Source organism: Phaenicophaeus curvirostris, chromosome 21 (assembly GCF_032191515.1).
Source record: "Phaenicophaeus curvirostris isolate KB17595 chromosome 21, BPBGC_Pcur_1.0, whole genome shotgun sequence".
In the NCBI taxonomy this organism is placed as follows: Eukaryota; Metazoa; Chordata; class Aves; order Cuculiformes; family Cuculidae; genus Phaenicophaeus; species Phaenicophaeus curvirostris.
Genome location: NC_091412.1, coordinates 7,902,255 through 7,915,611, shown reverse-complemented (window position 1 = coordinate 7,915,611; position 13,357 = coordinate 7,902,255). Strand labels below are relative to the sequence as shown.

The window sequence follows — 13,357 nt, the reverse complement described above, 5'->3', positions numbered from 1 at the left end:
ACATCTGAACTTACATAAATGTCTGGGTTTACTTCAGGCACGAAGAGATTGTTGAGATACGGACAAAACATTTTCATGCATGAACTTCTAAAGAATTTGTCTAGCAACGAAAAAAAAAAAAAAGGCAAGCAGCTTGTTTTTTTCCTTTAAAAAGAGAACCCAAAAAGCTCCATACAACCTGAGTCCATGGACTAAGAGACCCAAGACTTCGGCATCTTGCCAGACTTGACTCTGAACATTTTATGGAAGGTTAAAAGTGCAGTAGATAAAGGACTACCATTTAGAGAGAGAATATTCTTCATGATAGGCATTTTCACAATGACTGCAGTGCTTTTAAAAAATAATCTCAAGTTTCCTAGAGCTGTATATTTTTGTAAAGAGGTTTAGGATGCTATCCTACATAAATGGCACTTCAGGAAGATGAGTTACCGACTCTACTGAGCATGTGAAATTTCAAAAGCTAGAATTGTCAAGTGCTTATAGAAAACAACTTCTGTAGCCCACCCACATCATGGAAGCCTGTGACTCCTCGTGCAAGACTTCCTGAAGAGTTTTTAAAATGAATATGCAGACATGGCTGTTAGGGTTTAAAGGAATTCCCTCCTACCCCATCTTGAAAGTTTCAATATGCCTCTACTATAAATCCTATAATGGACCTTCTATAACACACGCTTTCCTGTAGAAGCCAGTTTGTATACAAGTTTTTTAATGTATTTAGGCAGAATTATCTTGTATCTTCAGTTACGCAAGCAGCACATCTGTGTATATCAGACCAAAAGCATTTGCAGAGAAAACACTGTATTAAAATTCCTGGGTTTGGTCTCTCATTCCCAGGGTTATGGGAGTGCCTCGGATTGCTCAACAGTGACCCCTCTGTCAGCCTGTGACTCCACAAAGGAAAACACAACTTCAATGTAATACGCATGTTCACGACACCTACCAGCTCTGTGTCCTACACCCTCCAGACTCTTGAGATCTTGCTCAGAAGTTCTGGAGATGATGCTCCTGTTCCAGAAACCACCATGCCTCTATCCAGAGCAGGTCTGGACCCAACGAGTGGTTCTAAGCATCATCCTCCCACCAGAGCTGGAGCCACTCGAGATCTCGGGGCGAGGGTGGCTGCAGCAAAGACACCACGCAGGACTGTGATGACTGGGAGCGCTCAGGGAGCGTTGGGGGTCCCTCCTCTCCCAGACTTGACTGAACACTCCCAGCAAAAAAAGCTGGGTAAGGAAAAGCTGCCTGAAGGTCAAAACCACAAACTTGGTGATTACCTCAGGGTCTGGGCAGCCCCATTCCAATATGCTGAATGGGGGATTTCAGACACGTCTGACCCTCCTAACTTAAACGGTTTCTTTCATGTCTAAGACCTAAGGGTTTTTTGGTTTTTTTTTTTTGCCTCTTGGGATGCTATCTTGGTTATTCGGTCTCCTTAATAACCCTCAGTTAGGAAGACGAGGCAATCCTGGAGGAGGACAACCTCTGTGCTTGAAGTGTGCCTCTGTGTGCATCTTGCATACGCACATTGTGTGCTTCTGACACAAATGTATTGCCGAGTTCATTTTAAAAGTATAATATTACAAAGTAAAATAATTCTGGCACAACTTCTAGTACTTCTGACATGAACCAGCCTTTCAGGCCAGCGAGGAAAGCTACTGAGAGGCTCTGGGCTGTCTCCCCGGTGCAGATTGATGCCGAGAAGGAAGCTAGACCAGACTGGAATTTGGGTTTGATTCAAAGGAAAAGTTAAAAGTTTGGGGGGAGCAGATGCTCAGCTGGTCCAAATCAGAAGATTTTCGTTGAAGCTCACGAAATGATGTCACTGTGGACCTTGCCTGCTCATCTAAATGGTTCAAGGCTCTCAGATCTGAAAAGCTCAGGTGAAGATCTAAGGAGCAGAGGTCTCCTCCTTTTATTTCCCTGGCACTAGTTTTAGTGTTGCTGAGAAACTCCAAACCCGTCCAAAGAATCCTAGTTCAAACGCAACTTATTTGGTCTATTTAGTCAATTATTTTAAAGATTATGTTGCCATTGCTGCTTTGAGCAGACCAATTTTCCAAACACAGACCTGATTTTATAAAGCACTCAAAGCTCACAGTAGTACTGTTAAAATCATGTCTCTACCTAGACTGAGTATTAACTGAGCCTGGAAAAACAACAGGCCAACCTTGTGGGCTCACTCTCTTGCAGGATTGCTTGAGGCTCTTAATACACTCTGTCGTATTTATATAGCTCCAAATTCTGATGTTAGACATAAATATGAAAGAGCTTTGACAAAAATGACATCTGAAGCTTAATTTGACCCTTTGTTAGTGGACTTGTTCAGCACTGCGGTTCGCATTCGTTCCTACGAAACCAGAAGGCAGCTGAAAGAAGTCAACTGGATGTTTTCACTGATTAAAAGTCATGCTTTAAAAATCATTCCAACTATTGATTCTTTGATACTTTGCCTTCTTAATTACACTTTTGCAAGCACTGTCAAACCTGTGAATGAGCTGCAGCCTGTGGACGAGGATAACTCTTGTGTGAAATCTAAAAGACCTAATGGCAAACCAAGGCATTCCTCTGGCCACATCCCACGTAAAAGGCAATTTAAATCATTACAAGCTATGCAGATTCTGCCCTGTACCTGGGCATCTGGCACTGAAGTTAATATAACTACCTGTTCTTCACGTTGTGAAAGAACTACCTGCTCTTTCACAGCCTTCGCTCATATTCTGACGGGTGACCAGCCACATCTCCCAAAGACAAACCAAAGAAACAACACAATCCTGGCATGATATAATCTAAAATATTTTTTTTTTTTAAAGGGTGCGGATAAAAGTAGCCCTAAGTGAAGGAAAAAAAGCCCATCTGCATTTCTGGATAGGGATCCATCCCTGTACAATTCATCTACCCAGTGCTGCAGATGAAGTCTGCTACGTTAATTTGTTGTTTGATTAATGGCTCCAAACACCATTTCCACCTGACAACCTGGCCTCAGGGATGGGACTAGCTGCTCAGTGAGGCACGTGTGTGGTGGCAATAGACAGGAGATGCTGTTCGTGAGGATGCTGCGCCCTGTCTTAGGAGGAAATCGGAACAGCACCACATCCAAGCATCCTTCCACAGCACGCTGCGCGGCATATTTTTGGGTCTCCCAGGATGGTGCTATCTGCACTTGGTTAAGGAACTGCTACCATTTCCATCCTGCTCACCTCAACTAGGATTCTGCATGTGCTCGTCATCCCCAGCCGCCCACTGCTCCTCCGAGTCGGAGCAGGGGGAATGGGGCAGTTCCTGGCTGCCGACCCTGCTGGCACCTTCCTGCCTGCGGCCTTCCCAGAAAAACATCTTTGGAAACAGTAAGAGAAGTGATACTGACCCTTTCTTTTTCACAACACCATCAGCTTTTGGTGTAAACACAGAGTTCGCATGTTGGGCAGATACTGAGAAAGTCACTGACCAAGGAAATAACAAATAAAGACAATAAATAAATAAATTTAAAAAGATGGTATTTCAGCTGGGGGGGGCTTGGAAAATGATACAAAAGGCCTCTCATGGAAAAAAAAGGCAGTAAACAGTTTATATCCTGGAGCAGCCATTTTACAGGGTGGGTGGCTTCGTGGCGTGTCAGGAGGCGACACTCCACCAACCAGCAGTAGGCACTCCCAAATTCTGAATATTTTCAAAGCAGTGAACGCATGCTTGAAAAAAATCATCCCTTTACCGCCTATTCTGTCTGCGTACAAAACTAATTCCTTCGTTTCTCAGATGCGGGACAGACTGCAGGGAAGCTGCTCCCTGCCCGTGACGGGAAATGCCTCGGAGAGATCTCAGAGGCTCTCGCTTATGGCTGAGGAACACGGAGCAAAGACTAACAGCCAGCTAGCAACAAAGGGACCGCCGCCTCGTCTGAAGCGACAGGAATGAAATGCAGAATATAAACAACAGAAGTGGAGAAAAAGCTATTTACATTTTTTACAAGTTTTACTCTTTCTCTAAATTAGCTTAAGCATTACTAAACATGTAATTACCAATAATGTAATTTGAAAGGGCACCAGCAGAAACAGAGAAAAAAAGCAGCTGGTCTATTACCTTTTTTTGCCTTTATTTTTCATCTCAACATCTTTTTTTTATTCCTCGTGAACACAACTTTTACACGGCCCCATTTTAATAGAAAGAATACGCCTCTGGAGGTTTCAACCACTTGCATGAACCTCCGCAGGCCTCCTGAACACCTTCCACTTCTGCTGGGGCAGCAGCAGGGAATGGTTTCTCCATTTGCAAAGTGCTTCCAACTGATTTGTCATTTTTCTTACTCATAGGTTTTTTTTGTCAGCTGATTGTGCACACGATATTGAGCAATAATAAACAGAGGAGGATGAAAACCACTGCAGCCTGAGAAGTGAGCTCAGGATATGATTCCTCCTCACCGGATGCCTGGAAGATGTCACTGAAATTCTCTCTCCCTTAGTGCAACCCGTGTGGAGCCAATATGAACTCCCAGCAAAGTGCTTAAAAACCCATTATTTATAATAACTGTTAAATGATGAGACATTGTTTACCCAGATTGCAAGATAAATTCTCACTTACAGAATGCTTGCCTGACCGTCCTGAACGTCATCTGGTTTTTATTTAAATGCAAAATGTAATTAGGCTCCCAATAACACAGCAGAAGAATTCAATAAGATAGGGCTTTTCACTTACAGTTTAATATTAACATTTTCCCATAAATGTTAATGAATAAAAGTCTACTGTTTTATATATTATCCATGGTGGGGAGACAGCAGGCTAGGAATGGAAGGAAAGCTAATCTTTTCATACCACAAATTACAATATATATCTCAAGGAGAACTAACTGTTCCCAGCATTGCCAGGGACCTGGCCACGAGGCTGCTTCCTCCTGGGTAGCCACCAGATCTGGTCCCTCAGGATGCACTCTAGGGAGTCTCCCTCCCTGCTGATCAGGGAGATCCTCCCCCAACCAAAATCTCAGTTGTTCTTTTTTTTTCTCATTTTGCCCTGCTTTCTCTCCCCACTTCCCACTTTACGCCTGGCCATTCCCACTAGACACACCACGAGCATCATCAGATAGTCAACAACATCACTGTTAAGCATGGATACCACCCCAAGCTCTGATATTCTTAGACTTCGCTGTGGATAGTAAGGCTAGATTATCGGAAAAATCAGGTTACTATTTGTCTGATGCTCTGTTAGAGAAGTGCAGAGGAGTGATGAGGGTTGATTGCAGGGCTACAGTACAACAATAGGGAACAATAAGGTGTCTGCATGGGTGGGAGAAGACCCTTGGAGCTGGTGGAGGAGGCACTTTGGAAGTCCATCAAAGGACTTGTGCCTCCTGATGCCGAAGCATGAGGAGCAGATTCCACTATGGAAGAGGGGCCTCTGCTGCCGAGAGGACTGAAGGCTGCAGGGCCAGAGGGCTGGCTCACACTGGAATATTTTAATTGTTTTAGCTTTTGACCTTCCATTTATTGCTGAGATTTTTGCCATGTTAATGCCTATTTTGCTGTTTGGTGACTCATATTTCACCGTATCTCTCTACTAAGAAGCGTTCACTTAACTGTTTGACTGCTTAACAATTCATTGCATAAATTGGTTTTCATTCCATATCCTCCTCTCCCATTTCCCCTGGTGAGAGCAAAGCAAAGTTTATAAGAATTTTGCAATAACTTGGGCACCCTTTCACAATCCAGGGAACAGTAGATGCCCTTGACATCACCGTGATGCTCACGTTCTGCACGGGCAGGAAGGGGAGCTGGCAAATTGGCTGCATGTTGTTTTAAGATAATGAAAGGCTCAAATTTTTAATGAGTTAATACAAGATGCTCAGGAGATCTATACTACAAGGCAAGTAGAAATGGGAGCAACTGCCGTCACCCAAGCTGTGGCTCATCCATAACGGCAGGGTGACAGGAACACGCAAGGTTGTAGGGGGATTTCAGGGTGCTCTGGCCTCCCTGATGCTCAGATGGCAAAGCTGGAGCAGAGACCGAGAGGCACAAAGGCAGCAACAGAGCTGAGCTGAGTGGAGACATGGGCCTTCCACTAGCTAAGCCAGGCTTTAGGAGCAATGCTGCACACACCTAAAATCCCTCCTGTAGAAATCTGCAAAATACAGAAAGGCTCTCTGGGGCTGCTGGGCTTGGGAGGAGGGAGAGGAACTGTCTTGTCTTTATTCTGCCACCAGCTTAGCAGCTGCCACAAGTTTTGGCTCACAAAACAGCTGTAAAAATACCAGTCCTGGTTCCAACGCTGGGAGACGAGGGCTTTCATACTCAGAAAGAGAGATATGCTTGCCATAAGTTCTATCCTACATAAAAATCCCATACAAAGACTCCTGAAAGGACTAACAATGTAGTTACAGAAACTAGAGATGGCAAAATCCTCTATGGCTGCCTAATCTCCTCACCCTGCTCAGTGTGGGACCGCTCAGTGTGGGGCAGGCCCCTGAATTTGGACTTTTAAAGGGAAGATTTAACAAACATTGAGAAAAGTTTCTAAATATTTAGAAAAGCCCCAAAAAACAGATTTCTAAGCCAAGCTGTACAAACAGAAAATGCATTCAGAAAACTGTTAAAAATCAACAGCTTTTGCATGCACTAAAAACCACTTTGCATAGCAAACATCACCTCATGGGCACGATGCTGCAAACAGAGCGGTAAGGATGCTCACATCCTTTGCAGCATCAGGCCAAAATGAATACCTACCATGCTTTCCTCTTGTTCCTCTTGAAATCAACAGCAGAAACCTCAGTGATGCAAAATGCTTAATGCTTTAGGAAGTACTCAGCAAAACAGGTAAATGTGAGCAAGGCCAAGCTAGACAGAACGGAGCTTTACATTTTCTCGTGAAATGCATAAGCAGTTGGAAAATTAATTTGCTTAATCATTAGGAAGAAAAACCACAAAGCAAAGCAAAGCAAACCAAAACCCAACACAATAACAAAACTCTAAGGAGGAAGGGCACTGTTTCTTTGTTAACTGCTTTGAGACAAAGCACTAGAAGAAAAATGTCCAGTTCTGATAATGTCATAACCCGATTACAGCCTGCACAGAAGAGCTAAAACACTTGCAGAACAATGAGTAAGAAATTAAGTTTTAAATTGAGTGCTGGTCCTATCTTGTGTCACTTCTTTATATTCTAGTAGAAAGGACACTGCTGAGCTCATTTCATATACAGCAGCATGAGATGCCTGGATGCAGAGATCATTTAGTCATCTCATATATGTTTCCCCCCATTTCTTTCTCCAGGAGAAATGACAAATCTAGAAATGTGACTGCACTTTGTTTTATTATGATATTGATTTTTCTGCAAAGGGAAAGTGCATTTGTCCCCCAGGTCTGTGTGCTGGCAAGAAAGGGTTAACAAAATGTTTATCACAAAGCTGGCTTCAGAGTTGAAAGTAATGTGATCAGTAATGAATTTTGTGTTACATTAGGTTGTATAAATGGACAGACAAGCGCAGACAACAAGTGGCCAGGAGTCGGGGCTAATCTAATGATGTAAAAATAGAGACAGCACCAATTATACTTGGGGCCAGCTCAGAGCTCCTGCAGGGACTGCAAATGAATAGGTACAAATCAAATTACTGACTAATAGACGCACTACAAGAGAGGGCAGTCAATGCTAAATACATTAGGGCCTTGTGACCTCTCTGCTCTGAACAGCAGAATCCTAAATTTGAGTTAGAAAAAAAAAATCAAAGAAACTCTTGTTCATTTCAGGAGAGAAATAGAACAATGTTATTTGTGAAATGATTTGAGATACTTCAATATTTTTTGTTTTGTTCCCCTACGAACATATTATGTATGTAACCCTTTGAAAGCTGACAGAGGGCTCGCTTCTAGAACAAGGAGAAATATTCTTTGTGCAAAAGTTAAGACCTGAAAACAATGCAGTTATGTTACATACCAAAACATTTCAAAGCCATGTGCCTCTTTGGGGTGATGTTTTTTACTGCTACTTCACCGGCTGTGTCTGTATCAAAAATAAAATATTTCTTAAAAAATTGCCTTGATTTAATAGTAAGAAAAAGAAAAGGAATCTCCCCACACCACAACTGATAATAAGCAAATGCAGCTGATCAACTTCTTATCAAATGGCAGAAAGTCAGAGTTGTCTCGTGGTATTAATGCTCTCTTTAGAAGCTGCTCTACAACCAGCAATGAACCTCAATTCACACCAGAGCCATTTGTGGTATTCGCATTCAGTCCCACCCCGCTCCCTTTAAATGATGCTTGACCTGGAAGAAATTCCACTAGAAATTCCCAGGGGCTGGTGGTGAGGCAGATTTGGAGACTTGCAGAATGGTCGGGGAGTTAGAAATGCCCTTGTTGGCCCTGGCAGGGCTGTTGGACGGGGCTGCTCCAGGGACAGAGAGGGTGAGAAGCCCACACTGAAGTGCTTGGTGTCCCACATGGGGTGGCTGCGCTGTTGTTGTGTGTTAAACATGAGAAATAATTCCATAAAACCACATTGTTTGCAAATGCTGCTCCTCTTCTCCAGCTCTTAAAAAATGGTGGCCCCTAAAGAGCCCTGAATTTTCATTTAAATGTTTGATCCAAATAAACCTTTTGTAGGAAGAACTGCACTGAGCTCTCAAACTTATTTGAGGGGGGTAATTTAATCTCTGACCCTGGGATGAATATTCTGAAAGTTCAAAGGCTGCTTTTAGCATCAGTGTTATTCGATACGCCAGCGTGTGTGCTGCCCAAGCTGATTGTGCATTGAACCTATGCAGAAATCTCTTTGCAGAAACACTCGTCAGAGAGAAAATCAATTGCTGTGTGTTCCTATATCCCACGTCCATGTTAGAATTAAGACCAACTGAGGAGAGGGAAGGGAAAAATTGTCTTGGAAAAATTAAAAGGAAGAGGAAGGAAAGAGAGGAGGAAGGAAGGGATGGAAAGGTACCTATCTAAGCCCTGACCCTATATAGGGCTAACCCTGTTCCTGAAACAAAGATGTACATATCTATCCAGGTGGCTGCTCATCTCTGAATACAGCCCGTGACCATAGGCGGTCTCTTTTGGAAAAAAACCCAGGAAGGATGCTCCTTGCATGGGATCAGAGGGCAGTGGCTCACCCCTCTTCCTTAGGCAGAGGCGCACGCTTCCCACCTGAGTCAGGCACGCCTCAAAGTGTGTGACTTCACCTTTCCAAACCTCAGATTTCACATAAAGATTGCAAACGCTTTCTCCTAAAACGCTCAAGGGTGTCAAGACCCAAGTTAGGCTCAGGCTGGTGTAACCACACGGCTTCAGCTGGAAACAGGGATCCCAACTGCCTTTAGCGCCGATTCTGGCTTTTGTATGGGCTGCTCCCTAACAGCATGTCTAATTAGCTCCACTTACTTACATCCCATTAATCAGGTTAAAGAGTTTGCTTCAACATACAAGCTACCTTCATCGCATTATGAGTTTGTTCATGAAATCTGGAAGGAATCCAGACAGTTCCTTCTGCAGGCCAGGCACAGGGCACTCCGCGGCTTTTGCACCTCCCCTTTGGCTTTCTGCAGGTGGTAGCTGACAGACTTGGAGCTTTGGAAGAAAAAGAGCCATGCTTTTTTATTTTTTTTTAACTGAAACTTTATAATGGGCTTTAAACACCTTGCTTTAAATTCTTCAGACCTCGTGGGATGTCTTGACCGTGACGCCATACTCGCTTCCTTCCCTATTCAGACTGACAGCACTGGTTCTGAGATGGAAAATTTGTGGGATGCTCTGCAGTTTTTAATATAGGATCTTACTGCAAGTTAGTATGTATTCCTAAGATAGGGCAGACACAGAAAAATGTTACTTTGCTCCATAAGCTGCAGCGTAAACTGAGCCATCACAGGGTAGTGGATTTCATGCTGAATTAAAAAAAAAAAAAGGATACATGCCCACAAAAAGCAATTCTACTCTTCTATGTCCACAAAACAGTTCCGCCACTTGTAAAATGCTGCAGCAATGTGGATTTGGGTATGCTTTGTCAAAATAAATTAGATATGACTAGAAGTACAACATTCAGGCAGCCAAACAAATTGTAATAGAGAAGACACAGCAGACAGGCATGGACTGGAATCGCACACTGCAAACACACTAAACCCCATCCTCTATCTCCACTGCTGCCCAGGCTCCAGTGGTTCTTTCTTGCAGAAAAAACAGGGATCTGACAGTGGCAGCGGCACATTTATCACTAAAGGAAGTTTGCAGTATTGCCTATCCTGACCAAACAACCTGAGCAGTGATGAATACTCATTTATTTTATATATTGACAATTCTCCCCTGGAAACCTGTCTGTTGTGTTAGTCTCCTAAAGAATAAATCTACCCATCTGTCACTGTGCCATGTGCTTTATCGTAATAAACCTCCAAAAATGTAGGGAACGGGGTTTGACTTGGTAAATGGCATGGAAGTCAAGCCTGAACCTGTGCGTAGATTTAACATCCAGCTAAACCTTTCACCCAGGTCAAAGGAGGGAGGAGAAGCTGGGAGGAACTCCCCAGGGTTGAGAACGCCTTTCCTCCGCGTGCTGCCGATGCAGAGCTGCACCATTTCATGCTCACTGCTGTCCCGGAGTCAGTAACTCCTTTCTGGGATTGACTAACAGATCCACTTGTTTTATTTCAGCCTACATCTTAAGTTGACGTGACTGGGAGCCTAATGAATTTGGGTCCTTGGGATGTACACAGACCACGCTGTAACTTTGCAGGAAGAACCCACATCAGCATCATGGACGTGGACGTTGCCCTTAGCCCAGGGTAGGTGGGTAGAGAGTGCAAGGGGAATCTATCTCCCGGGCTCCAGCACACTTAACTCCCACGGCACAGGAACAGGGGACAGGCACAGAAATCGTCTCCCACTGATATTTCAGAAAACATCCTGTCATTTAGACTGTAAAGGCTTGGTCCCCTGTTATAGCCCAATATCATGCCTAGAAATGACCAAAATGCATTTAAAAGCTTAAGAAATGGACTTTTTGAAGGAATACATAAATCAGAGGATTTACTGATTACAGTAATTTTGGAGGGAAAGATGTCTAGCATGGGCTGACAATTTTTGCATGTCCAGTTGGAGTGGAATATTCAGGGACATTTGTCTCCTCAAAGCAGTTTCATAAATCACAATACTACGCTTTTTTTCTTCATTTCAGAATGCAAAGCAAAGCTCCAGCACATACTCAGATACTACACTGGAAATGTAAACATTGTAGCTGCTCGAAAACAAAGCTTTGCAAGCAAAAGAGGTCACTGACCACTAACATTTTGTAAGTAGGCCTTTTTTTTTTTTCTTTCAGTGAGAGTTTGACAGAAACTGAAACAGCAAAAACATCTTTTTGCATCTTTGCCAATTTACGCCTTCTTTGGAATTAAATGTGTATCTAGGCTGACAGCTTATGTACAGCAGACTCCACTTAAGATAGACATGGGTCGTCTGGGTAATTGGATAACAAGGAGAAAAGCTGGTTTCCCAATCAAGTCAACTAGCTAGATGACTGGAGTTATCATTTAGGTCACAAGGAAAATAGATTTTTGGGGGGTCATTTTCCAGATCTGCTTCTTCTACCATTCACTGTTTGACAGCCCTTGGCAAGTAGCTGGAGTCAGAGATGGAAAAGATCCATCAGGCCATCTAATTCTCCTTCCTTGCAAATGCTGGATTATTCTTCGCGAGGTTTGCATCCTCCAGTTTGCTATCTCCTGTACAGCTAACCTTCAGGTCATTTCTAGCTCTGCCGGTAGCCAGGACCACTGAACCAGTGAGGCATTCCCAACCCTGCCTTGCAATGCGATGCAGTAGGTAAGAAAGAAAGATGCTGACAGTATCTGCTCCCCAAAGTGGTCTGTGCACCATGAGAATGCATTTCCTTTGCGCTTCTGCAGCGTATCAGCCCTGATTACTATATAAATCTACATGTCAGCTATGTCCTAACAGTTAAGGCATTAAAAGAATCTATTTATCTCTTGCCATTAAGTGCATGTCAGGACCAGTTGAGCACTTGATAAAGCCTCACTGTCCACCCTGTTGCCCACTCTGTCCACACAGTGGACTTGAGCACTGCACGTGAATATATCTTCACACTCAAGGTCAGAAATTTTCATTAATTCATGTTTCGGTTTCAATAAGACTGCAAGTTTCATTAAATCTCTGCAAAACGTATTTAAAGACTGAAAAGAATCCAAGCAACACAAAGAAGTGCTAAAGGCATGCATAACATAAAAGCATGCATAAGTTAAGTAATTTTAGGATTATTAGAAGGAGGTTTAAAACTTCCATGATTTTGAGGCCAACACAAAAACATAAACACTGTCTTTGGCACCAGTACCAATACATCAATCAACCACCAACAAGCAAATTTAGTGTCCCTTTCTGCTGAACTCCTTGCTATCATTTCATTGAGGTGAGTGGACAGCTGATAATCCAAGACAAAACCTTTAAAGTCTTTCGAAGATAATTCAGTTCAGCCTAGGTTTGTTAAGATATAAGTGGTTTGGGGGGAAGTGAAAACTATATTGCTTGTTTTGAGCCAACAAAGACACCTCTCCTTTGAAGCAAAAGTATTGTAGCTCCAAACTGATCTTCCTCGTTTATTAACCAGCAGAGAGATGCTAGCGCTTCACCACGCTCCGCAGCCTGACACGAGGGCAGCCACACGTGTTGTAGCGAGTGCTAGTCAACTCCCTAGGCAAGTGCCACTTTCCAGGTATCGTCTGAGCAGGAGAGGACTTTTTATGGCCATGTGGTAAGAAGAACAGCTCAAGAGCTGTTAGGGGATGGAAGTGGAAAGGGCATGGGAGTTCACAGCCTTATCACCAGGTTTTCTCTGCTGCACTGAGTCACCACATGCCCAAATCCTGAGAATAGAGTATGTTAGTGATAGAGAGAATCCCACGATAGGCAGGAAAACATAGAGCATAACGACAGTGAGAGGAGGGTAGTGGGACGGGGTGAGTTAGGTTAATGCTCGTGTTACTCACTATTGCTGCTTACGTTTGCTGCTTTGAGATGGCATCTATCTTAAACTCACTACGAAGATTTATGTGCCTGGAGTAAAAGCAGGGAGAAATCCCTCTGGATGAATTTTAGCTCAGTGATGGCAACTCTATAAACAGTTCCCTTCTGTCTTTACACCTGCAATACTGTGAGCCTAATCTTAAACAAAAGAAGCTGGCACTCACAGCTGGGTTTGGTGAAAATGGAAGAAAACACAGACCGCCGTCTCTGACAAAGTTCTCGGTTTACAATATAATGTTAAGTCTCTGGGGCAGTCAGTGACCTTAACTTGGCATGTCTAGATGGCTTCAGCTTTCAGAGAAGGTATTACCCTCACCTTTCCACTAACATACACAGCCTGAGGAGAGCTAGTG

The 13,357-nt window shown here is 43.4% G+C and overlaps 1 protein-coding gene across 8 annotated transcripts in view; it reads right to left on the bottom strand.

Annotated features, from left to right (window-relative positions):
- BCAS3 (BCAS3 microtubule associated cell migration factor) overlaps window positions 1–13,357 on the bottom strand; it is a 344,616-nt gene that overhangs the window by 8,458 nt on the left and 322,801 nt on the right. For 3 of the 8 annotated variants that reach the window (XM_069874128.1, XM_069874132.1, XM_069874127.1), the window contains one exon: window positions 7,918–7,983. The exons of the other annotated variants lie outside the window; for them this stretch is intronic. In XM_069874128.1, coding sequence (XP_069730229.1) covers window positions 7,918–7,983 — 66 coding nt within the window. The remainder of the gene's footprint in view (window positions 1–7,917; window positions 7,984–13,357) is intronic. 8 annotated transcript variants of the gene reach the window in all.